We start from the raw sequence: 25,286 nt of genomic DNA on the forward strand, positions 1-25,286 counted from the left end.
CACTGTTGGTGGGAATATAAACTTATACAGCCACTATGGAGAACAGTAAGAGAACAGGGAGATTCCTTTAAAAAAACTAGGAGTAAAACACACCATATGACCCAACAATCCCTCTACTGGGCATATTCTCTTTCATAAATGAAGGAGACGCATGTATCCCAATGTTTGCTGCAGCACTATTGTATATAGCTAGGACATGGAAGAGAAACTAAAGACCCTCTTGTGAAGGTGAAAGAGGACAGTGAAAAAGCTGGCTTAAAACTCAACATTCAAAAAACTAAGATCATGGCATCCAGTCCCATCACTTCATAGAAAATAGACAGGAAGAAAAACAGACACAATGACAGACTATTTTCTTGGGCTCCAAAATCACTGCAACCATGAAATTAAAAACACTTGGCCCTTGGAAGGAAAACTGTTACACACCTAGACAGCGTATTAAAAAAGGAGAGACACTACTTTGTTGACAAGGTCTGGATCGTCAAACCAGCAGTCACGTAATGATACTAGAGTTGGACTGTAACCAAGAAGGGTTAATTTTGAATTTACACTAGAACAGCTTCTGTGACTTTAACCCTTTTTGTTATTAAGCATACACAATGGTGTGCCTCAGGAAGATAACCTGACCCAGCCCACCTGTGAAGGACTGTGACAACTTAAATCATTTGTGTGGCAAATGGCTCAGCATGAGGCACGGCACGAGGCATCCTTCATTTTCTGCTCACAGGCTCGCCCCAGAAATTCACAATTCGAGAGGCTGGAATCACAGATAAATGTGGCATCTTTGTTGTATGACAGGCAATATTCCATTTCATACTACCCATGAAATGACTGTGAAAAAGTGAAACTAATATATCCCCCTACCTGAGTATTGCCATTCTAAGAGATATTTGCAGGAATGAAATGATCTTTTTACTTTGTTTCCTCACTTCCCCTCATCCCTGATCCATAAAAGAATCTGACATCCAGGCCCCAACATGACAGTTTTTTTTGAGGCAGGAGGCACCCATCTTCCTGGTCCCAACACCTCATCTGATTTTCACTGACTTGCTATGAACAGATTTAGCCTGGACTCAGTAGCAGGACCAAAAAGAAGGCTGAGTGCCAAAGAACTCATGCTTTCTAACTGTGGTGTTGGAGAAGACTCTTGAGAGTCCCTTGGACAGCAGGGAGATCAAACCACTCAATCCTAAAGGAAATCAACCCTGAATATTCATTAAAAGGACCCATGCAAACCTTAAGTTAAAGCTCCCATTCTCTGGTGACCTGATGCAAACACCTGACTCATTGGAAAAGACCCTGATCCTGGGAAAGATTGAGGGCAGGAGGAGAAGGGGGAGACAGAGGATGAAATGGTTGGATGGCATCACTGACTCAATGAACATGAGTTTGAGCAAACTCCAGGAGATAGTAAAGGACAGGGAAGCCTGGCATGCTGCAGTCCATGGGATCACAAAGAGTCAGATATAACTTAGTGACTGTAAAACAACAACATGAACATAGAAGCAACCTAGATGTTCATCAACAGATGAATGGATAAAGAAGTTGTTGTGGTACATATACACAATGACATTTTCAGTTCAGTTCAGTCGCCCAGTCGTGTCCGACTCTGCGACCCCATGAATCGCAGCACGCCAGGCCTCCCTGTCCGTCACCAACTCCCGGAGTTTACTCAAGTTCATGTCCATTGAGTCAGTGATGCCATTCAGCCATCTCATCCTCTGTCGTCCCCTTCTACTCCTGCCTTCAAGCATTTCCAGTATCAGAGTCTTTTCCAATTAGACAGTTCTTCCCTGGAGAAGGAAATGGCAACCCACTCCAGTACTCCTGCCTAGAAAATCCCATGGACGGAGGAGCCTGGTGCAGGCTACTGTCCCTGGGGTCGCAAAGGAGTTGGACATGACTGAGAGATTTCACTTCACTACTTCACATGTAGCCAAAGTATTGGAGGTTCAGCTTTAGCATCAGTCCTTCAAATGAATATTCAGGACTGATTTCCTTTTGGATGGACTGGTTGGATCTGCCTGTGTTCCATGGAACTCTCAAGAGTCTTCTCCAATACCACAGTTCAAAAGTATCAATTCTTCAGCACTCAGCATTATGGTCCAGTTCCCCATCTGTACATGACTACTGGAAAAACCATAGTTTCAACTATACGAACCTTTGTCAGCAAAGTAATCTCTCTGCTTTTTAATATGCTATTTAGGTTGGTCATAGCTTTCCTTCTAAGGAGCAAGCATGTTTTAATCTCATGACTGCACTCACCAGCTCCACTGATTTTGGAGCCCCCAAAAATAAAGTCTATCACTGTTTCCATTGTTTCCCCATCTATCTGCCATGAAGTGATGAGACCAGATGCCATGATCTTTGTTTTTGAATGTTGAGTTTTAAGCCAGTTTTTTCACTCTCCTCTTTCACTAAGAAGCTCTTTAGTTCCTCTTCACTTTCTGCCATAAGGATGGTGTCATCTACATATCTGAGGTTATTGATATTTCTCCCAGCAATCTTGATTCCAGCTTGAGCTTCATTCAGCCCAGCATTTTGCACAATGTACTCTGCACATAAGTTAAATAAGCAGGGTGACAATATATAGCCTTGACATATTGCTTTCCCAATTTGAAACCAGTCCACTGTTTCATGTACAGTTCTAACTGTTGCTTCCTGACCTGCATACAGGTATCTCAGGAGGCAAGTAAGGTGGTCTGGTATTCCCTTCTTTTGAAGAATCTTCCACAGTTTGTTGTGATCCCCACAGTCAAAGGCTTTAGTGTAGTCAATGAAGCAGATATTTTGCTGGAATTCTCTGATTTTTTCTATCATCCAATGGATGTTGGCCATTTGATCTCTGGTTCCTCTGTCTTTTGTAAACCCAGCTTAAACACCTGTAAGTTCTCAGTTCATGTACTGTTGAAGTCTGGCTTGGAGAATTTTCAGCATTACTTTGCTAGCACATAAGAGGAGTGTAATTATGTGGTAGTTTGAACATTCTCTGGCATTGCCTTTCTTTGGGACTACAATGAAACCTGACCTTTCCCAGTCCTGTGGCCACTTCCAAATTTTTCCAAATTTGCTGGCATATTGAGTGCAACACTTTCACAGCATCATCCTTTAGGATTTGAAATATCTCTGCTGAAATTCCATCACCTCCACTAGCTTTGTTCATAGTGATGCTTCCTAAAGCCCATTTGACTTTGCACTCCAGGGTGTCTGGCTCTACATGAGTCGTCACACCATCATGGTTATCCGCATCATTCAGATCTTTTTTTGTACAATTCTTCTGTGTATTCTTGCCACGTCTTAATATCTTCTGCTTCTGTTAGGTCCATACCATTTCTGTCCTTTATCAAGCCCATCTTCGCATGAAATGTTCCTTTGGTATCTCTGATTTTCTTGAAGAGATCTCTAGTCTTTCCCATTCTATTGTTTTCCTCTATTTCTTTGCACTGACCACCGAGGAAGGCTTTCTTATCTCTCCTTGCTATTCTTCGGAACTCGGCATTCAGATGGATACATCTTTCCTTTTCTCCTTTGCCTTTCGCTTCTCTTCTATTTGTAAGCCCTCCTCAGAGAACCATTTTGCCTGTTTGCAGTTCTTTTTCTTGAGGATGGTCTTAATCACCACCTCCTAGACAATGTTATGAACCTCCATCTGTATTTCTTCAGGCCCTCTATAAGATCTAATCCCTTGAATTTATTTGTCACTTCTACTGTATAATCACAAGTGACTTGATTTAGGTCATACCTGAATGGTCTTATGGTTTTCCCTACTTTCTTGAACTTAAGTCTGAATTTGGCAATAAGGAGCTCATGATCTGAGCCACAGTCAGCTCCAGGTCTTGTTTTTGCTGACTGTATAGAGCTTCTCCATCTTCAGCTGCAAAATGTATAAGCAATCTGATTTTGGTATGGACCATCTGGTGATGTCTATGCATAGAGTTGTTTCTTGTATTGTTGCAAGAGGGTGTCTGCTATGAACAGTCTGTTCTCTTGGCAAAACTGTGAGCCCTTGCCTGCCTCATTTTGTACTCAAAGGCCAAATTTGCCAGTTAGTCCAGGTATCTCTTGACTTTCTACTTTTGCATTCTAGTCCCCTGTGACGAAAAGGACATCTTTTTTTTGGTGTTAGTTCTAGGAGGTCTTTTAGTTCTTCATAGATCCGTTCAACTCCAGCTTCTTCAGCATTAGTGGTTGGGGGACAGACTTAGATTACTATGGTATTGAATGGTTTGCCTTGTAAATGAACAGGATCATTCTGTCATTTTTGAGACTGTACCCAAAAACTGCATTTCAGACTCTTTTGTTGACAATGAGGGCTACTCCATTTCTTCTAAGGGATTCATGCCTACAGTAGTAATGTAATGGTCATCTAAATTAAATGACATTTTACTCAGCCATAGAAAAGAACACACTTGAATCAGTCCTAATGACTGAATCTAGAACTTTTTATATAGAATGAAGACAGAAAGAGTATTGTAATTAATGTGTATATACGCTGCTACTGCTGCTAAGTCTGGTACTGATAAACCTATTTGCAGGGCAGCAAAGGACTGCAGACAGAGAAAAGACTTATGAACTCAGTGGAGGAAGGAGAGGGTGGGATGAATTGAGAGTGTAGTATGAACACACATATATTACCATAATGTAAAACAGACAGCCAATGGAAATTTGCTGTATGATGCAGGGGCAGGATGGGGTGGGAGGTGGGAGGGAGGTTCAAGAGAGAGAAGATGTATGTATACCTATGGCTGATTCATGTTGATGTATGGCAGAGACCAACATAATATTCTAAAGCAATTATCCTCCAATTAAAAATAATTTTTAAAAAAATCTAAAAAAAAAAAACTGGGGGGGTGAACTGAACAGACACCACCTTGCCAATGAAGATATGTCCATAGTAAATAAGTATATGAAAAGATGCTCTTAATCATTTATCATCAGGGAAATGAAAATTAAAATAACAATGAGATACCACTATACATACCCATTATAATGGGCAAAACCCAGAACAATGTCAAATGCTGGAGAGGATATAGAGCAATAGGAACTCTCATTCACTGCTAGTGGAAATGCCAAATAATAGCCATTTTGGAATAGTCTGGCTTTTTTTTTTTTTTTTTTTTTAACAAAATTAAACATTCTCACCATCACGCGCCTTGCCATTTACCCAGGAGCTGAAAACCTACATCAAACACACAAAAACCTGCATGTGGACATCTGTAGCAGCTTTATTCATAATTGCCAAAACTTGGAAATAATCAAGATGTCCTTCAGTAAGTGAATGGATAAACTGTGATATATCTAGACAATGGAATATCACTTAGCACTAAAAATATATGAAGTATCAAGCCCTGAAAACACATGGAGGAACTTAAATGCATATTACTAAGTCAAAGAACCCAATCTAAGAAGTCTACACACTGTTTGATCCCAAGGATAGAAAAGGCAAAACAATGGCGAGAGTAAAAAGATCAGGGTTCAGGCAGAGTGAAGCAGGAACGAACAGGGAGAGCACAGAGGACTCTCGGGGCAGTTATACTCCTCTGTATGATATGACAGTGATGGATACATTTAATTATATGTTTGTCTAAACCCCAAAAATCTACAATATCAAGAGTGAACTCTAAAGTAAACTATGAACTTGGGGGTGCGAAAGCAGATTCATGGATGTAACAAATGCACCACTCTGGTGGGGGATGTTGACAGTGGAAGGATCACACACTGTACTTTACATCAAAGGTGCTATGAACCTAAAACAGTTTAGTCAAAAAAAAAAAAAAAAAATTAAAACTCAGTAGTTTCCAGGGGCCGAAAGTGGGGGGACAGTCTGCCTAAAATGGAACAGGGTGAAGTTTTCTGCAGTGATGAAATCATTCCATATTGTAAGTGTGATGGTGGCTGAACGACTGTCTGACTGTACATGTAAAAGAATGGTACAACAGTAAGGGAGTGAACCTACTGTGCTCTGTCTTTAAAGTGATTCTGAGACAAGTATGTAAATATTCAAATTCAGAGAATAAACCTCTCTGAAAGAAAAAGTGAAGAAAGGACTCAGAACAAACACTAAAGCTATTCAAGCTATTTTAATTTCAAGGAAACTTCCCTGAAATTAAAAGAGAAAAAACTCAAACTACACATTGAAAGAGCATACTATACCTAAGAATATCAAAGTAGAACAACCAATACCAAAATATATTCAAGTAAAAATTACTGACTTTAAAGGGAAAAAATTCTTTGAGCATCTAAGCAAAAAAGAGAAAATAATAATGAACTATAAAGAAAGCTGAGCACCAAAGAATTGATGCTTTTGAACTGTGAGGGTGGAGAAGACTCTCGAGAGTCCCTTGGACTGCAAGATCAAACCAGTCAATCCTAAAGGAAATCAGTCCTGAATATTCATTGGAAGGACTGATGCTGAGGATGAAGTTCCAATACTCAGGCCACCTGATACGAAGAACCAACTCCTTAGAAAGGACCCTGTTGCTGGGAAAGATTGAAGGCAGAAGGAGAAAGGGACGAAGGAGGACAAGGTTGGATGGCATCACCAACTCGATGGACGTGTCTGAGCAAGCTCCAGGAGTTGGTGATGGATGGGGAAGCCTGGCGTGCTGCAGTCCCCGGGGTCACAAAGAGTAGGACACGACTGGGAAACTGAACTGAACTGAATAATGAAAAGAAATCTGACTGCCATCAAGCCTACGGCAAAACAGGACAATTTTAAGCAATAAAATAAAGAGGAATAATGACAACTCACAGCATATGTTTGAAACCCAAATATAATAGTAAAATACTTTATTTCTTTAATTATTTTTGGATCGGTAGGGCCTCAGCTGAGGCGTGGGATTATTCCTTGTGGCACGGGGGCTTCTCCAGTTGTGGCACATCAGCTCAGTAGTTGTGGCACAAGGCCTTAGTCACCCTGCAGCATGTGAGATCCTAGTTCCTGGACCAAGGATCAAACCTGAATTCCCTGAATTGGAAGTTGGATTCTTAAACCACTGGATACTTTAAAAATGAAACTTTAAAAATCTGATTGGTCACCTTCAAAGGACAACAGGTTATCCTGAAAACTCGTAAATAAAAGGAAAGAAAGAAGCATTCTTTTCTACCTCTCCTATACAAATTTATATCTTGAGCAATCAATTAATAAATGAGGGAATAAATCAACTGTGTGCATCATAGGTCACTCAGTCGTGTCCGACTCTTTGCGAGCCTGTGGACTGCAGCCTGCCAGGCTCCTCTGTCCATGGGATCCTCCAAGCAAGAATACTGGAGTGGTCGCCATGCCCTCCTCCAGCGGATCTTCCCAACCCAGGATCAAGCATTGCTTGTGTCTCCTGCATTGGCAGGAGGGTTCTTTACCACTAGCACCACCTGGGAAGCCCAAGATAAAATAAAATAAAATTTTAAGATGAGGGAAAGTATCTCTTAACAGATACAGCTCATCTAATTAAAAAAAAAAAAAGAGTATCACTATTTTGCAACCTTCAAAAAATTAATGGCTCTAGGCACTGAACATCAGTAGAAAAGAAGGCTTTTTTATCTTATGTGCCTCCTAAAGAAAAAGAATAATACCACACACATAACGCAGTCTTCAGTCCTGTCAAGGGTCTTAAATCCAACTCTTGATCAAGTCTCTGCATCCTACTTGCAAATATGGATGAAAAACATGTTGAACTGCATGCAGGAGAATACATACTGCAGGGTAATAAGAAGTTCAACAGATAAATTGTAACGAAAAGGATGGACAGGGAACATGTAAATTGAGCACTAAACTCTTAACACTTGTGTTTAGTTATCAGTCGTGTCCAACTCTGTGCAACCCCGCCAGGCTCCTCATCCATGGGGATTCTCCAGGCAAGAATACTGGAAATGTATTGCCATACTGCCATGCCCTCCTCCAGGAAATCTTCCCAACACAGGGATCAAACCTAGGTCTCCCGCATTGCAGGCGGATTCTTTACCATCTGAGCTACCAGGCAAGCCCTAAGGAAATAAAAGAAGTGATTACTATAAAAGTTAGAGTAACAGTTACTTTTGGGGAGTGGGGAAGGGATTGTGTTTGGCTGTGGTGTGGAAGGGGTTCTGGGAAAAGTGAAAAACTTCTAATTCCTTTTTTTTAAACTGTAATATAATATTTAATCCTCTATATCTAAAACATTTATTTCATTAATATCAAGTTATTAACAAAGGGTTTTACATCTCTTTTTTATAATTCTCTGAAATCAGGCATATGTTTTATACTTGGACTACATCCTAGTTTGGACTAAGGACATTTCTTTTTCAGATTTTTTATTTATTTTTGGTTGTGCTAGATCTTCGTTGCTGCACATGGGCTTTCTCTAGTTGCTGCAAGCAGAGGCTTTTCATTGTGATGGCTTCTCCTGTTGCAGAGCATGCGTTCTAGAGCACAGGCCACCAGTTGTGGTGTAAGGGCTTAGGTGTTCCAAGGCATGTGAGATCTTCCCAAACCAAGGATGGAAACCATGGCCCCTGCACTGGCAGGAGGATTCTTTGCCACTGAGCCACTGAGGGAAGCCCTGGACTAATCTAAGCACATTTCAAATGCTCAGTAGCCACATGCGTTTCATGCCTATTGGACTGATCAGAAAACTTCTAATTCTTGACCTGGGTATTACTAGGCTTCTGGCCTTAAAATAATTCACTAATATGCTTCTGGGGTTTTCTTTATCTGTGTTTGATTTTACCATTAAAAAAATGGCCTTCTTTAAAAAAGTAAATGACTAACAGCCATTTGGATTATCTGGCTACCTCCAATGGCACAAGATCTAACCACTCATCTCCCTAGAACCAGAAGAATATATGAGATTACTTCAGGTCCAGAATTCAGTGACCTCAGATCCCTAGAATTTTGTATCACAGATCTTAAGGAATGCTAGAGTATATAATATACAGGATAACTCTAGCCTTGAAATAACTCTAATCTTAGCATGAAATGAATTCAGTCTTGAAAATTTCTACACACTGGAGTTTATATTCATGTATTAAGATAATAAAGTGACCTTCCTGATAGTGGTTTTGTTAATTACAAGGTCTTATTCCACCAGACCTATTCAATCAACAGCTTATCCTCCACAACACTTGGTAAAGATAAAACTGTTAAGAATGCTATTTTAAAGGAAAAATCTCTCCTTTTCATTCCTATCTTCTACACAGATCTCTTCCCAAAGTTCAGAGTAAGCAGAGAACAATGACTCCAAATTGCCACTGAGTTCCAAACATAAGGTAGAGTGAGCAGACAGAGAAAAATCCCCTTTACCTCAGAGATATAACCTCACTAACCTAAGTGCACTTTATAGATTATCCAAATTTCCTAGAAGCAAACGACTTGTAATTCAAAAACTGCTAATACAGACTGAAAAAAGAAAAATATAGTTAAATACCAACCCTGCAGAAATTAAAAGGGGAAGTTGGAACGGTAATTGCCTATGCTTCAAAGGCTCTCTGACAGAGAAAATCAAATTTGACAGGACAGCCAAAAGAAGAGAGAAATTTCACTCTCCCACCACTCTACACCAGCACTCCAGAAACTGGAAGAGGGAAAACAGGAGAGACCCATATAGGTACCAACCTCTACCAAGGCTGCATGAAGGTGCTTAGGTTTACTCAATAGTTAATCAGAACTTCGGAGCTGACAGGGGAGAGATGCTACTGTCACTACCTCCTTCTGCTTTCTGTACAGCGCTTTTCTACTTAGACTTCACAGCTGTATTTTGTCTATTAGTTACTCACACTGGCACAGTCCCTTCCTCTCGCCCAGTAATATGTCAAAAGCGTCAGAATGAAACAGACCTTCCCCCCCATCTATATATCTCACATATGCCTAGTACAGCACCTGGAAAATGTTTTACACATAGCATATACTCAGTATGTTTGTTGCATTAAACTTTTAAAAATATCAAGGGCAGCCAGGTGAAAGAAAAGACAATTTGGTCAATATTATTTCAGAAAGCAACAGTCAAGAAAAACTAGAAGGAAAGCATGAGGAGGCATGTTAGGCCAACATGAACACAAAATTTCTTTAGCCCTGGTTGCCTTAAGAAGCAATCACGCCCCTTGGCCATATTTTTGAAGACTTGCATTAAAGGCAGAAGGGAATCCTGAGAGCTGCTTCAAACTCTTTCAAGATTTTGTGTTTCTGAACAAGGCTGTCCCCAGAGACTCAGACTGAAACACAAATTCAGAAAATAAGGAGAAACAAATCTATCCCAGAATCTACAGCCAAACAGGCATTCCCCACCTCATTGGAAACCTGTAACTGGATAACACAAAAATCCCTACCCTACGTCATCAGAGAATTAAGGAACAGGACAAACCTTTGTATACTAATCACTACATATGCTATTTTCATTTCATCTTTGATATTATCATCTTGATTTTATAAAAGGACACTGACAGTGAGAAAATAAGCAATGAATGGGTTCTGAACTTTGACTCAAACCATGTTTTTCCTACTGAACATTTCAGCTTCTAAGACAAATCAGCATTGGTAAAATACAGCATTGCTTCCCTGTGTACTGGCATTACTAGATCTTAACTTCCAAACCATAAATTTAGCCGTGTATGTCTTACCACTTATTTCAAGCTCCACCCAATGAGATTTCTTTCCATTTGCTGCTTCCTCAGAGGACATAATTGTGTACATCCTCCGAGGGTCAGGGGGCTCGTATTTTTCTTTGGGCATGCCTGTTGAATCAAGAAAAGAAACCAATCAATATTTGAAAGAGTCAAATAACTGAAAATAACATCTTTTTTAAAAGTAGACATCCATATTATGATCTCTAAACACAATTTCCCACCAAAACAAACTAGGAACTCCTAAAAGAAATGGAAGATTTCAAGAATGGGATTGGAAAAATATAAACAAGCCTGGACACTAAGAAAGATGCTCTAGCTGTGAAGGGCATAGGAGTTAGCCTGAAGAGGTCCCACTGGCCAAGATAAGACAATCTGAACAACAAAAGGAAGACTACGAATCAATTTTAAACTCTATGACTCCAAAACTCTGATGGAAGAAAAAAAAAAAACCTGTCACCTGAAGTTGGAAAATAAAGGGAAAGAATCAAGTATTTATCCAGCATTTCTGGCAGAAACTAGTTGAGGAAATGTTCTTAACAGAATTCTAGCTAATAAATGAAGAAAGTTACGTAATTAGAAAAACCACTATTTCACAACCTCTAATGAAAAAAACGGATGACCGTTAATGGCTAATAAAGGAATCAGGTGAAAAATGTCCAATGGAAAAAATTTAAATAGATCAGGCTGTAAGACCTCAACCCAAGGATCAATCTCAGGACAACTAGACTTATATGTCAATACTATGTACACTCTTGCCCCTTCATCCAAAAAAAAAATTACAAGACTGAACTTGAATCAAATAAGCCTCTCTAGATCTGGAACCAGTTTATACCAAGTAAGGAGACGGAGGAATATGGTAAAAGTAACATAAGACACAATAATGTGAATACACTTAACACTACTGAACTGCACACTTAAAATGATTATTAAGATAGCATATTTTGCTATGTATATTTTACTATGAGTAAAAAAATTTTTTCTTAACTATTAAAATAATGCCACAAGAATACAGCCAGCCAGATGCAGACAACAGAAAGTTCTACATGACAGAAGGCCCAATTTCCTCAACAAATAAATTATATGAAAAGGAAACTGATATTAAATGACTTATGAGGCACAGCAATCAGATGTAATGTATAAACCTCATCTGGGTCTAATGTGACCAAATTAAATGTAAAAAACATTTATGAGAATCAGACAAACTGGAAGAATTATATCTAAGCTGATACTGGGACTACTGTTCATTTTGCTTGTGGTTATTTTAAAATTCATATTAAAAAGCAGAGACATTACTTTGCCAACAAGGATCCGTCTAATCAAAGCTACGGTCTTTCCAGTAGTCACGTATGGATGTGAGAGCTGGACCATAAAGAAAGCTGAGCACCAGAGAATTGATGCTTTTGAACTGTGGTGTTGGAGAAGACTCTTTGAGAGTCCCTTGGACTGCAAGGAGATCAAACCAGTCAATCCTAAAGGAAATCAATCCTGAATATTCATTGGAAGGACTGACGCTGAAGCTCTAATACTTTGGTCACCTGATGCGAAGAACTGACTCATTGGGAAAGACTCTGATGCTGGAAAAGATTGAAGGCAGGAGGAGAAGGGGATGACAGAGGATGAGATGGTTGGATGGCATCTCCAACTCGATGGACAGAAGTTTGAGCGAGCTCCAGGAGACAGTGATAGATCGGAAAGCCTGGCGTGCTCCAGTTCATGGGGTAGCAAAGAGTCGGACACAACTGAGCAACTGAATTGAACACCTACTCTGGATACCTTACACAGCTAAACAAAGCTGGAGAAAAACCCACTATCATATGAAGTTAAAGTGAGCCAGTCAGCAATTACTTACCTCAAATGGAGTTACTGCTAAATGGGTTTGAGGTTTTAGTTTTACAAAAAGAAAAGAGTTGCAAAGAAGGATGATGGTGATGGCCGCATAACATCATCAATGTATCTAATAACACTGAATGCTACACTTAAAAATGGTTAACATGGTAAACTTTATGTTATGTATATTTTACACAGTAAAAAAATTAGAAAAGGGCTAAAGCTACTTTCATTATGTTATGCCGCTTCTGTACTGATGAGAACTAGAGCTATTTTTCAAACACAAAGATGGTTTTGACTATGTAGTCAAAACACAGGAAGAGGTAAGTAATCCCTTTTTGAAAAAGGTAAGTAAATAGTGAGACTAACCACCTGCACAAGAAACAGAATATCTAGTTTTTGTTTTGTTAAATATTGTTAATAAAACTGTTCTCCTACATGTTGATTTCTCCAGAATAGAAATGACTGAAGTTTTTAGACTAATACAAAACATACCTAACAAAGACCTATACTGTCAAGAACTGTTCCTATTCCATCTAGAGGACAAGCTGGCAAAGCAAGTGCCTACTGTGAATCATATGAATATACCAGTAATAACAAAACACTGTGTAAGGCGACCAGAGCTTAATGACAACATCCCTTACGAGTCCTTATGATCACTCAAATGCCACTGTTCTGACTAGATTTTACTTACAAAGCAACCATCTGATCTTCACTGGCTTTCCAAATAGAATTTAATGATAAGCTGCTGTGTTCAGCTAAGGTTAGTATTTTGGTCCTATGAGCTATTTTTTTAAACTAATATACTGTAATTGGAGGATAATTATTTTACAATATTGTGATGGTTTCTGCCATACATTGATATGAATCAGCCATGGGTGCACATGTGTCCCCCCATCTTGAACCACTCCCTCTCCCTCCCCAACCCATCCCTCTGGGTTGTCCCAGAGCACTGGCTTTGAGTGCCCTGCTTCATGCACTGAACTTGCACTGGTCATCTATTTCACATATGGTAATATACATGTTTCAATACTATTCTCTCAATTCATCCCACCCTCCCCTTCTTCTAAAAGTCTGTTCTTTACATCTGTCTCTTTTGCTGCCTTGCATATAGGATCATCATCACCGTCTTTTTAAATTCCATATGTATGTGTTAATATACGGTATTGGTGTTTCTCTTTCTTACTCCACTTCATATATTAGGCTCCAATTTCATCCACCTCATTAGAAATAACTCAAATGTGTGCCTTTTTATAGCTGAGCAATATTCCATTGTGTATATGTACCACATCTTCCTTATTCATTCATCTGTCAATGGACATCAAGGTTGCTTCCATGTCCCAGCTATTGTAAACAGCGCTGCAATGAACACTTGGGTACATGTGTCTCTTAATTCTGGTTTCCTCAGTGTGTATGCCCAGCAGTGAGATTGTTGGTTTGTATGACAGTTCTATTCTCAGTTTTTTAAGGAATCTCCACACTGTTCTCCACAGTTTGCGTTCCCACCAACAGTGTAAGAGGGTTCCCTTTGAGTTATTAAATCATTTGACTTAGTGAAAGTTCAGAAGACTGATTTACCAATCTCATGCAAGCTTAGTTAGTGTGAATCAATGTCCAGAGTTCATGCTTCAGAGAATAAATAAAAGTATTACCGGACTGAAACCTGAAATCCAGGTCTTAGACCTGGGGTCATTCCATCAAGAGTCATGATTTCTGCCTAGGCAGCCAGCCACTCCCTTTCTGAGTTTTCAAGACATGTGATGGGTTGTCTTAAAATTTAAGAGACAGCACATCACTCTAAACTTGAAAGAGGCACAGTCTTTATTTTCCAAATCCCCAAGAGTGCGAAAAGAACATGAGAGAATAAAAGAAATGGTAGCAAACTGGACAATTAAGCCCTTCTGAGAAGCGTATCTGCCCACTAAGCAATTCCACCCATTTTTCTTGGAGTCCAACAGAACACAGTATTGGAAACTAGGTAGTAAAAAGGACATAAGAACACCAACAATTCAGGATTTTTCCTCAGGCCTTGAAATCAACAAGCAGCTCTTGCTCTCTAAAAAATACAGTATGTCGCTGCAGATTACTATCTGAAAAGAGTAAAAGGTTTTCAAAACTGACTGGAAAACTGCCAAGGAAAATTACAAGACTTTTAAAAAATAGCTAGGCCAGAGTCAGCATGTATATAACCCCAGACTAGTCAATCTTCAACTCCCCCAATCCAATGCCAAACATCATTACTGATCCTGGCAGCATAAAATCTGTCCCTGATCTAGACCTCAGAGAAATGGTTTTTCATTATCTTAGAATAAAATAATTATTTACCTTGAAGAAATACAGGACATTATTTACCAGACAGAAAGATACGCTTACATTATTAAAGATTTTATGAAATGGCTTAAAAATACACAGGAGAAAGGGTAACAGAGAAGTGGAGGGAGGAGGAGAGGGGAAGGGGTCCGGTGGGGGACCCTAACTGCAAGTCAAACACCATTTGAGGCAGCTTCCAAACTAAGAAATTTAGTACTAAATAAAAAGATTTAAGCATCTATCCTTTCAATGGGTACTCTATTTCAGTCATCAAATGGCCCAGGTGAAAAAAAGTCCTATTTTACAAAAGAAAGACAATAAATGAAGTATGAAAAAATAAAAACAATATCATTTCACAATTCCCAATGAGCCTTTCTAAAACAAAGACTTATAAACTGAGTTAAAACCTTGGGATGAATCACTGGCACTGGCATAATGCTAAGGTAACACCACCACCCAGGTTGTTTTTTGATTATAAGGTAGAAAATGTTCAACAGAGGAATAAACTATTACCTCTTCATCAATCTTCTCAACACTAGTAAGGGGCAGAACCAGACACTGTGGGTCTTTTGATCTGACAGAATATGAAATACACACCAATAATGTTTACCCTTTTCAGAACTGGAGGAACTGGCTGTGCTGTGCTGTGCTTAGTTACGTTCGACTCTTTGCAACCCCATGGACTGTACCCCACCAGGCACCTCTGTCCATGGGGATTTCCAGGCAAGAATACTGGAGTGGGTTGCAATTTCCTCCTCCACGGGATCTTCCCAACCCAGGGATCGAACCCAGGTCTCCTGCAATGCAGGTGGATTCTTTACAGTCTCAGCCCCCAGGGAAGCCCAAGAACACTGGAGTAAATAGCCTATCCCTTGTCCAGGGGAACTTCTGACCCAGGAATCAAACTGGCGTCTCCTGCATTGCAGGTGGATTCTTTACCAGCAGAGCTACCAGGGAAGCCCAGAGCAACTGGCTAGATGACACCAAAGCAGCAACTGCAATGAAGGACTTTCTCCAGGATAACTGGTCTGCTACCTTCAACAAACTGGGGTCAGAACTATTACAGATTTGAAGAGAATGAAGAGATGTATATAATGAGATGTAATGAATGATCCACAAATCCACAACAACATTCTGCAGACAGCTGGAGAAACATTTAATACCTAGTTCATATTTTGAAATATTAATAAATTATTATGAGATTTTATTGCAGCAATGTATAAAAACTTGTTAAAAGACACTCTAAAGTTAAATAATTTAATTGTAATGGCCAGATTTTTTTCCCAAGGGAAATAAGTTTGAGTCATAGCCAATTTTTTTATATTTTAATTAGAGTATGATTGCTTTATAATGCATCAGTTTCTGCTCTACAGCAACATGAATCAGATGTAAGCATACATAGATCCCCTCCCTCTTGAGCCTCCATCGCAGCCCCCAGCCCCACTCCCTAGGTCATCACAGAACATGGAGCATAGCTTCCTGTGCTCCACAGCAGCTCCCATTAGCATCTATTTCACACACGGCCGTGTATGTATGTGAGTGCTGCTCTCTCAACGTGTCCCACTATCTGTTTCCCCACATCCACAAGTCCATTGCCTGGGTCTGTGTTTCTAGTCCTGTCCTGCAAATACGTTCATCAGTACCATTTTTCTAGATTCCATATATGTGTGTGTGTGTGTGTGTGTGTGTGTTAATATATATTTGTTTTTCTCTTTCTGACTTACTTCACTCTGTATGACATACTCTAGGTTCATCCATATCACTACAAATGACCAATTTCAAATTACAGCCAATCTTAACTGACAAGACAAAAAGGTAAGTTCTTTTCCTTTCTTGTTTGTTACATTTTCTCCTCCATTCTTGGTGTTTTACTTCTTTCAGAAACACAAAGAAAAAGAGTGAGTGGGGCAGAGGAAAGGCAGGCAAGGGAAAAAAGGAGAAATAGACTCATTTCTCAAAAAAAGACCCTTTTATTTATTGATCAGGCTCCTCAAAGAACTATAAGCTCGGGAATATACAAAAGGTAGTGCCACCAGCCTTGGTGCCCATTGACTTTTTCCAATCCAAATTTTCACTAGGTGTTAACAAATCTTTCACTAAATCCAACTAATTTTTACCTCTTCAGGACTTCTAAACCTGTCTTTTCCATTTTTACAGCTATTAAAGTTAATTCACACCCTCATTTATCAGCTACAACTTTTAAACAACCTTCTCTATATCTTCCTGATTGATGCCTGCCCATGTAACTCTCCTGCTTAAAACTCTAACATGGCCCTTTCTGCCTACCTAGTTAGTTAAAACCCTAACATCAAAGTCCTTTACGACCTGGATTTAGGGCACTATTTTCTCACTCATCTTCAGCCACTTACATGTGCATCATTCTATCAAGTCCGAAGTTGATCAAAGCATACCTACTTCGAAGACAATCTTTCAATGATACATCCTAATCCTTTCACCAGACAACCTTCACTCGAAACTCCTACTCATCCCCTTCACAGCAACTCAAGTTAACATCAGAGCCCCTGTAAGCCCTTCCCAACAAAGGCACAAATCCACTCCTCTTTCCTCTGCACACCACACATTTACTCAGCATTTATCAGTCCAATTGTTATCTCCCAGCGTCCTGTGTCAGACCTAGCATGTTACACTAATAAAGTGGTCTAAACATTCTTTCCTTCAAACTCAAAATCAGGTTTTCAAAGAAAACTAAAAATAATAATAAAAAAAAAAGGGCAATTCAATACAACTGAATCATGCTTCCTTAAGGAAGCTTTCTTTACAGAATCATTCATTCAACAAATATTTACTAAGCACCTTCTGCTTCTGTTTCAAGCACTCTGTCAGGTGCTGGGAAAAAATAAGCAGGAAACATGTACATGATCTTGGATCTTAATCTACGGGGTTGGGGGAGGGAGTTGCAAACAAAAACCTTACAACAGTGTAATCACACTACAAACCTTTCTTTTTACAAACATTAATTTAGGACTCCTTCCCTATCCCTCACCAACACAGGAGTCTATAATTTCCTGCTTTGAGCTATTCTGAACCTTGAAGGTATTTCTAATGTTGCCTCTTTAACCCCACCTTGATTTTTTTTACATCTCATTCACCTACTCTACTATAGGATCCTTGCACTTACATTTTAAATAGTTTTATATTTTCAGAGCCTGGCAAATAGTAGGTGCTCAGTCAATGTTGTTGTTTAGTTGCTAAGTTGTGTCCTACTCTTTTGCGATCCCATGGACTGTAGCCTGCCAGGTTCCTCTGTCCATGGGAACAGGCTACAGCCCTGGAGTAGGCTGCCATTTCCTTCTCCAGGAGACTTTCCAACCCAGGAATCAAACCCACATCTCCTGAACTGGCAGGCAGATTCTTTACCACTGAGCCACCAGGAAAGCCCAAACTTAAAGGTAAAAACTGTATAATCTTAGTGACATACTAGAGCAAAATGAGAGCAAACCTCAAACAGGTGGCAGTAATGACAAAACTGCTGGGTGCCTGTCTGCCACACTCTGCACAGGGCATATAACAGCTAACACGTTCTGAGCACTCACCAACTGGCTGCCCCTTCACATACATTATGTCATTTAATCCTCACAACTCCTAGAAATAAATACTACTTCTCTTCATACATAAAGAAAGGAAGGGTCAGAGAGTCACTTGTCTAGATCACAGGTACTAGTGGCACAACTGAGACTTTAACTCAAATCTGATCCAACAGTCTGGCTTTCAACCATTATGCAATAATTTCCTTGTATTATCTCGATTTAATTCTCATAGCAGCCCATGAAGTAGGCGCTATCCTCTTTTTACTTTTGATGAGGAAACTGAGGCTCTTACATTTAAGTAACTTGCCCAAAGTCACACACACTTGGTTAGTATTAGGTTGGTGCAAAAGTAATCGCAGTTTTAGCACTGTTGAAATTTGCTGTTTGATATTGGAATACATTCTTAAATAAATGTGATTATGTTATACATCATTTTAATACACATTTCTTGCCTTTTTTTCCCGTGCTCTTGACATTACTTTCTATGTATTTTATATTTATTTTAGATTATGGAAAAGATGTTAGACAAAAAGCAAATTTGAGCGATTTTCTTCTTCAAGTTCAAACGGGTTGTAAAGCAGGGGAGACAACTCTCAACATCAACAACACATTTGGCCTGGGGATCTGCTAATGAACATACAGTGCAGTGGTGGTTCAAGAAGTTCTGCAAAGGAGACGAGAGCCTTGACGATGAGGAGCGTGGTGGGCAGCCATCAGAAGTTAACAGCGACCAACTGAAAGCCATCATCAAAGCTGATCCTCTTACAACTACACAAGAAGTTGCCAAAGACTTCAATGTCCAGCTTTCTACAGTCATTCAGTGTGTGATGCAATTGGAAAGGTGAAAAAGCTTGGTTAAGTGGGTCATGAGCTGACCGAAAATTTTAAAAAAAAATCATTGTTTTGAAGTGTCATCTTCTCTTATTCTACACAACAATGAACCATTTCTCAATCAGATTGTAACATGCAACGAAACGTGGATTTTAGACAACAACTGGCAACAGTGGTTGAACCAAAAAGCTCCAAAGCTTCTCCCAAAGCCAAACTTGGTGGTCTGCTGCCAGTCTGATCCACTACAGCTTTCTGAATCAGGGCAAAACCATTACATCTGAGAAGTATGCTCAACAAATCAATGAGATGTACCAAAAACTGCAAGGCCTGCAGCCAGAAGTGGTCAACAGTTTTGATTAATAAAGATTTGTGTTTCAGCCTAGTTACAATGATTCACAGTCTGAAACCGCAATTGTGTCTGCACCAACCTAATAGTAGAGCTAGGATTTGAACCTGGGACAATATAGTTGCAAGCGGTACACCAATGCCTCATACAACTCTAGAATTCTGTCACTGATGAAACCAAGATCTTCTGGGTTCATTCTTCAAATATTATGTTACTAAGACCATGAGTCCTTGAGTTGCCTTCTCAGATATATCATCTTTACAAACCACTCTTCACTCATATTCTCTACTCCCAAACTCTGCCTAATACTTAAGACTGCTGCTGCTGCTGCTGCTAAGTCGCTTCAGTCGTGTCCGACCCTGTGCGACCCCATAGACGGTAGACCACCAGGCTCCCCCATCCCTGGGATTCTCCAGGCAAGAACACTGAAGTGGGTTGCCATTTCCTTCTCCAGTGCATGAAAGTGAAAAGTGAAAGTGAAGTAGCTCAGTCGTGTCTGACTCTTAGCAACCCCATGGACTGTAGCCTACCGGGCTCCTCTGTCCATGCAATTTTCCAGGCAAGAGTACTGGAGTGGGGTGCCATTGCCTTCTCCAGCAGATCTCAAATGCTATCATCTCAGGATCCTTATACTCAAGTACCTCAAAGACCTTTTGTATGTGAGTTCTATCTATCAATATTTACTGTATTAGAAATAAGAACTAAGGAATTTAAAAGTGTATTTGTCGGGAGCCATGTTAGGCATTACTGACAAAATGGAGGCATGGCCCCAACCCCCTCTCCTTGTCCCGCAGGCACGGTCCCAGGATGAAGGAGTTAGGCCTTGTGATTCTGACTTGTTTTTTCCTTTCTTCGGTTGAGTTGGCTGGAAAGAATGTTAAGGTGCTTATTGTTCTTGAGAGAAGCATGAGAAAGCATAAAGCCTTCTGCAGTTGTGCCCAGAAAATAATCTATAAAGTAACTATTGACATTCATTCAAGGATCTTTACAAAGAACGTTCCAGGATGAGCACGCAGGCTGCAGCTCGAGGCCATGGGAAGGATTGTTATCTAAGACCTGTTTGTGAGGGGAATGTTTATGGCAAAGGAAGTCTGCAGAGTTTAGGGTTTAGGAATAATTAAGAATAGTTAGAAGCTAAAAGTTTAAGGAATGTTGTAGTGTTAGCATATTTTACTATAGCTTGTAGGGATTAGGAATTTTAGAGATAGCTATAAGCCTTTTTAGGAGATAGTGAGCTTAAGATACTAGGGGCAAGCAGGATTTAGAAAGATAAGAAATAAACTGAGGAATGTGGTATGCAGCCCAGACATAAGCATGAGTTATAATGTAATCAGGAACTCTGTTTGAAGGACAACAATGAGACAATAATCTGGGTGAAGAGGAACTGAAAATGTCAAACCTCTGACCTAATGCTTTTGTCAAAGTATAAAAGAAAACCTGAAGCTTGAAATAAACATGCAGTCCCGCACCTTGAGTCAGCTGCTACTGCTGCTAAGTCACTTCAGTCGTGTCCGACTCTGTGTGACCCCATAGACGGCAGCCCACCAGGCTCCCCCGTCCCTGGGATTCTCCAGGCAAGAACACTGGAGTGGGTTGGAGGCTGCATCATTTTCCGCCGACACCACTCATCTCTTCAGGCTGATTCCCTGGCTGCTTGAGCTGGACTCCGGCATGTATTAACTCACTAAATATAATAAACCTAGCACATGTTAACCACAGCATTTTAATGAAGAGTAACTACTTTCAAAAACAAAGCAAAATTTTGCAAGAAGAGTGACACTGTCTTACATTTTTACAAATCTTTAAGGTCTAACATGCTGGAAGACAGCCTGTCTACTCTGAATTCAATTAATCAGATATCATACACATTTGTTAGTCTATGAAAAACTGCACAGTATACTCATAAGAGGATGAGAATGAAAAAGGCAAAGAACATTGCAGTGGTATTTCTAAAAATTTAAGGTTTCAGTAACTACCTTCTCCTGCGTCCCAAAATCTCAATTCCTTAAATCCTTTTCTCATGGAGAATAAAAATAAATTTAAGGAGGGAATGGAAATCCACATCAGTATTCTTGCCTGGGAAATTCCATGGATAGAGAAGTTTGGCAGGCTACAGTCCATTGGGTTGCAAAGAGTCAGACATGACTGACCAACTAACACTTCTCATTTTAAGTTCATATTGGTTTAACTAAAACTTACAACCAGTAAAACCTCTGCAAAAAAGATTTTTAAATTATGATAAAATAATCCTCCAAATACAGAGTCAAACAGCAGACGTAGTAGTCTAATTTCTCAAAGGAGAAGACTGGCATACCCGTCTGCATCTGCAGTGCCCAGTCAATAACCAACTGCCTATAAGAGTTTACTAGACTGCTATTAAGGGGGATTCCCTGGTGGCTCAGCAGTAAAGAATCTGCCTGCAATGCTGGAGGTGTAGGTTTGATCCCTGGGTTAGGAAGATCCCCTGGAGAAGGAAATGGCAATCCATTTCAGCATTCTTGCCTGGAGAATTCCATGGACAGGAGAGCCTGGCAGGCTACAATCCATGGGGTCTCAAGAGTCGGACACAACTTAGCAACTAAACCACTAACCACCATGACAGACTGCTGATAAAATGCAGTTCTAACCATGTGCCTGTGCCTAATAACATGATTGAATATAAAATACAGAGAGAAGCGAGAGTGTACTGCAACACCACAGGAAACTACCAATTTTGAAGGTCAAAAATGGACAAATACTAGCAAATTCAACTCAATAAATCAATTCAAAATATAACTACAAAGGTACACTAAATACAGGTCATCCACAAATTTCAATTTAAAATACAAATATTTCTCAGTGTAGAAATCTTAATTTCTATATTTTAAGTCAAATATGAAGTACAGAGCAAGAGAATATATTAAGACAATCACGATTTATGATCTAATCAACAAAGCTGAATGCCAACTAATATGAAGGGCGTTGAGTCAAAATTTGGGTGGTGAAACATCACTGAGATCAAAAAGGTAAGGAGAGCCAACCACCAGTACTAAATCTAAATCTTTTCTCTTAGCATAGGACAAGCAACAACCAATCCAACAATGATGGCTGCCAACAGAAACCTTTTCATCTCTTATCTTTGGCCAGATTTTCAATCATCTAATTGCTCTTTCCTCTCTTACGATCACATTATTATAGCTACCCCTTTTTGTTGTCTTTCATTCACTAAATCACAACCAACTCTTTGTGACCCCATGGACTGCAGCACGCCAGACTTCCCTATCCTTCCCTATTTCCCAGAGTTTGCTCAAATTCATGTCCACTGACTCAGTGATGCTCTCTATCCATCTCTTCTGCTGCCCTCTTCTCTTTTTGCCTTCAGTCTCTCCCAGCAGCAGGTGCTTTTCTAATGAGTCTGCTCTTTGAATCAGGAGGCCAAAGCTCTAGCTGAAGATAGAGCTTCAGCTTCAACATCAGTCCTTCCAGTGAATACTCAGGGTTCATTTCCTTTAGGACTGACTGGTTTGAACAGCTTGTGGTCCAAGGGACTCTCCAGCACCATAATTCAAAGGCATCAATTCTTCAGCACTCAGCCTTCTTTATGGTCCAACTCTCACATTCATACATGGCTACTGGAAAAACCATAGCTTTAACTATATGGACTTTAGGTTGGCAACATATTTTTGCTTTTTAAAATGCTGTCTAAGTTTGTCATAGTTTTCCTTCCAAGGAGCAAGTATCTTTTAATTTCATGGCTGCAGTCACCATCCACAGTGATTCTGGAGCCCAAGAAAATAAAACCTATCACTGCTTCCACTTTTTTCCCTTCTATTTGCCATGAAGTGATGGGACCAGATGCCAAGATCTTTGCTTATTGAATGCTGAGTGTTAAGCCAGCTTTTTCACTCTCTTCTTACCCTCATCAAGAGGCTCTATAGCCCTCTTCACTTTCTGCCATGAGAGTGGTATCATCAGTGTATCTGAGGTTGTTGCTATTTCTCCCTGTAATCTTGATTCCAGCTTGGGATTCATCCAACCTGGCATTTTGCACGATGTACTTACTCTGCATATAAGTTAAATAATCAGGGTGACAATATACAGACTTGTCATACTCCTTTCCCAATTTGCAGTCAGTCAGTTGTTCCATGTAAGATTCTGTTGCTTCTTGACCTGCATACAGGTTTCTCAGGAGGCAGGTAAGGGGGTCTAGTATTCCCATCTCTTTCAGAATTTTCCACAGTTGCTGTGATCCACACAGTCAAAAGCTTTAGCATAGTCAATGAAGAAGAACTAGATGTTTTTCTGGAATTCCCTTCCTTTCCCTATGATCCAACAAATGTCAGCAACTTGATATCTAGTTCCTCTGCCTTTTCTAAATCCACCTTGTCCATCTGAAGTTCCTGCTTGAAGGATATAGAGCAACATCTTAACAGCATTGTGAAATGAGCTCAATTGTACAGTAGTCTGAACATTGTTTGGCACTGTCCTTCTTTGGGATTGGAATGAAAACTGACCTCTTCCAGGCCTGTGAGCACTGCTGAGTCTTCCAAATTAGCTGGCTTATTGAGTGCAGCACTTTCACAGCATCTTTTAGGATGTGAAATAGCTCATCTGGAATTCCATCACCTCCACTAGCCTTGTTTGTAGTAACGCTTCCTATGGCCTACTTGATTTCAGACTCCAGGATGTCAGGCTCTACGTGAGTGACCACACCATATCTCACTGCAATTTTGGCCTTTTGAGACATTCAACATTTATTCTAGCTGCTAAGTCATACATACAATCATTGTGGGAAGTTCTAGTATACTAGAAATCAATTTTGACCTTCTAGTCCTTTTTCCCCCTGAAAACTAAGACAGAAAATCATTCAAAAAATGCTGACCATATAAATCATGAAGGCTTTAACAATTCTAGAGTATTTCTCTCATAAGGACTTAAGTGAAGTCCTAAGGACTTTCTGACCCCAGTTTCTTGACCCTCTTCGTCAAGCCTTCACATTTTTACTATGTCTCCTGAAAAAGTATATCACACATACAACTTCCCCACCCCATCCACCTAAACTCTCAATGAATCCCTATTATATACAAACTTACATCCCAACACTTTAAGAAAGAGCCTAAGACCATTCATAGACTATTTCTGGCAACTCCTCCTGTCCCTTACATCTTTGCAACCTGTTTCACAGTCCAAGTTGTACGTAACTTGTTTTCGCACATACTCTTTCTTCCCACTGAAATGCCTCCACTCAGTCTAACAAATCTCTATTCAACTTTCAAAATTCAGCCCAAAGACCTCTGAGATGAATTCCCCCGTTTCCAAAGCAGAATTAGATGCTCCTTCTTTGGCGGTGGTGATTTAGTTGCTAAGTCACGTCCAGCTCTTGCGACCCCATGGACTGCGGCTGGCCAGGTTCCTCTGTCCATGAAATTCTCCATGTAAGAATACTGGAGTGGGTAGCCATTCCCTTCTCCAGGGGAATCCTCCCAACCCAAGGACTGAACCCAGGTCTCCTGCATTTCAGATTCTCTACCATCTGAGCCACCAGGGAAGCCTCTGTTCCTTCTTTAGCATCCCCCAAATACTGTGTGTACTCCTCATGTAACTTGATGAGCGCTTTATTGGTTCATTTGTTTTTCTCTCTGCACCATTATAAGCCCACTTGAAATACAAGAGCATAAGCCCTACTACTGTTGTTGTTATTCAGTCGCTAAGTCTTGACTCTTTTTGACCCCATAAACTGCAGCACACCAGGCTCCTCCAGTCTCTTCTATCTCCCAGAGTTGGCTCAAATTCATGTCCAGAGTCGGTGACGCTTTCCAACCATCCCGATTACAGTATCAAGTCTAAAA

At 40.0% G+C, this 25,286-nt stretch overlaps 1 protein-coding gene across 2 annotated transcripts in view; it reads right to left on the reverse strand.

Annotated features, from left to right (window-relative positions):
- CNOT6 (CCR4-NOT transcription complex subunit 6) overlaps window positions 1–25,286 on the reverse strand; it is an 83,721-nt gene that overhangs the window by 53,871 nt on the left and 4,564 nt on the right. For both annotated transcript variants that reach the window (XM_019963697.2, XM_019963696.2), the window contains exon 2: window positions 10,591–10,704. In XM_019963697.2, the coding sequence (XP_019819256.1) occupies window positions 10,591–10,702 (112 nt within the window). In that variant the 5' untranslated portion in view covers window positions 10,703–10,704. The remainder of the gene's footprint in view (window positions 1–10,590; window positions 10,705–25,286) is intronic.

Source organism: Bos indicus, chromosome 7 (genome assembly GCF_029378745.1).
Source record: "Bos indicus isolate NIAB-ARS_2022 breed Sahiwal x Tharparkar chromosome 7, NIAB-ARS_B.indTharparkar_mat_pri_1.0, whole genome shotgun sequence".
NCBI classification, from domain to species: Eukaryota; Metazoa; Chordata; class Mammalia; order Artiodactyla; family Bovidae; genus Bos; species Bos indicus.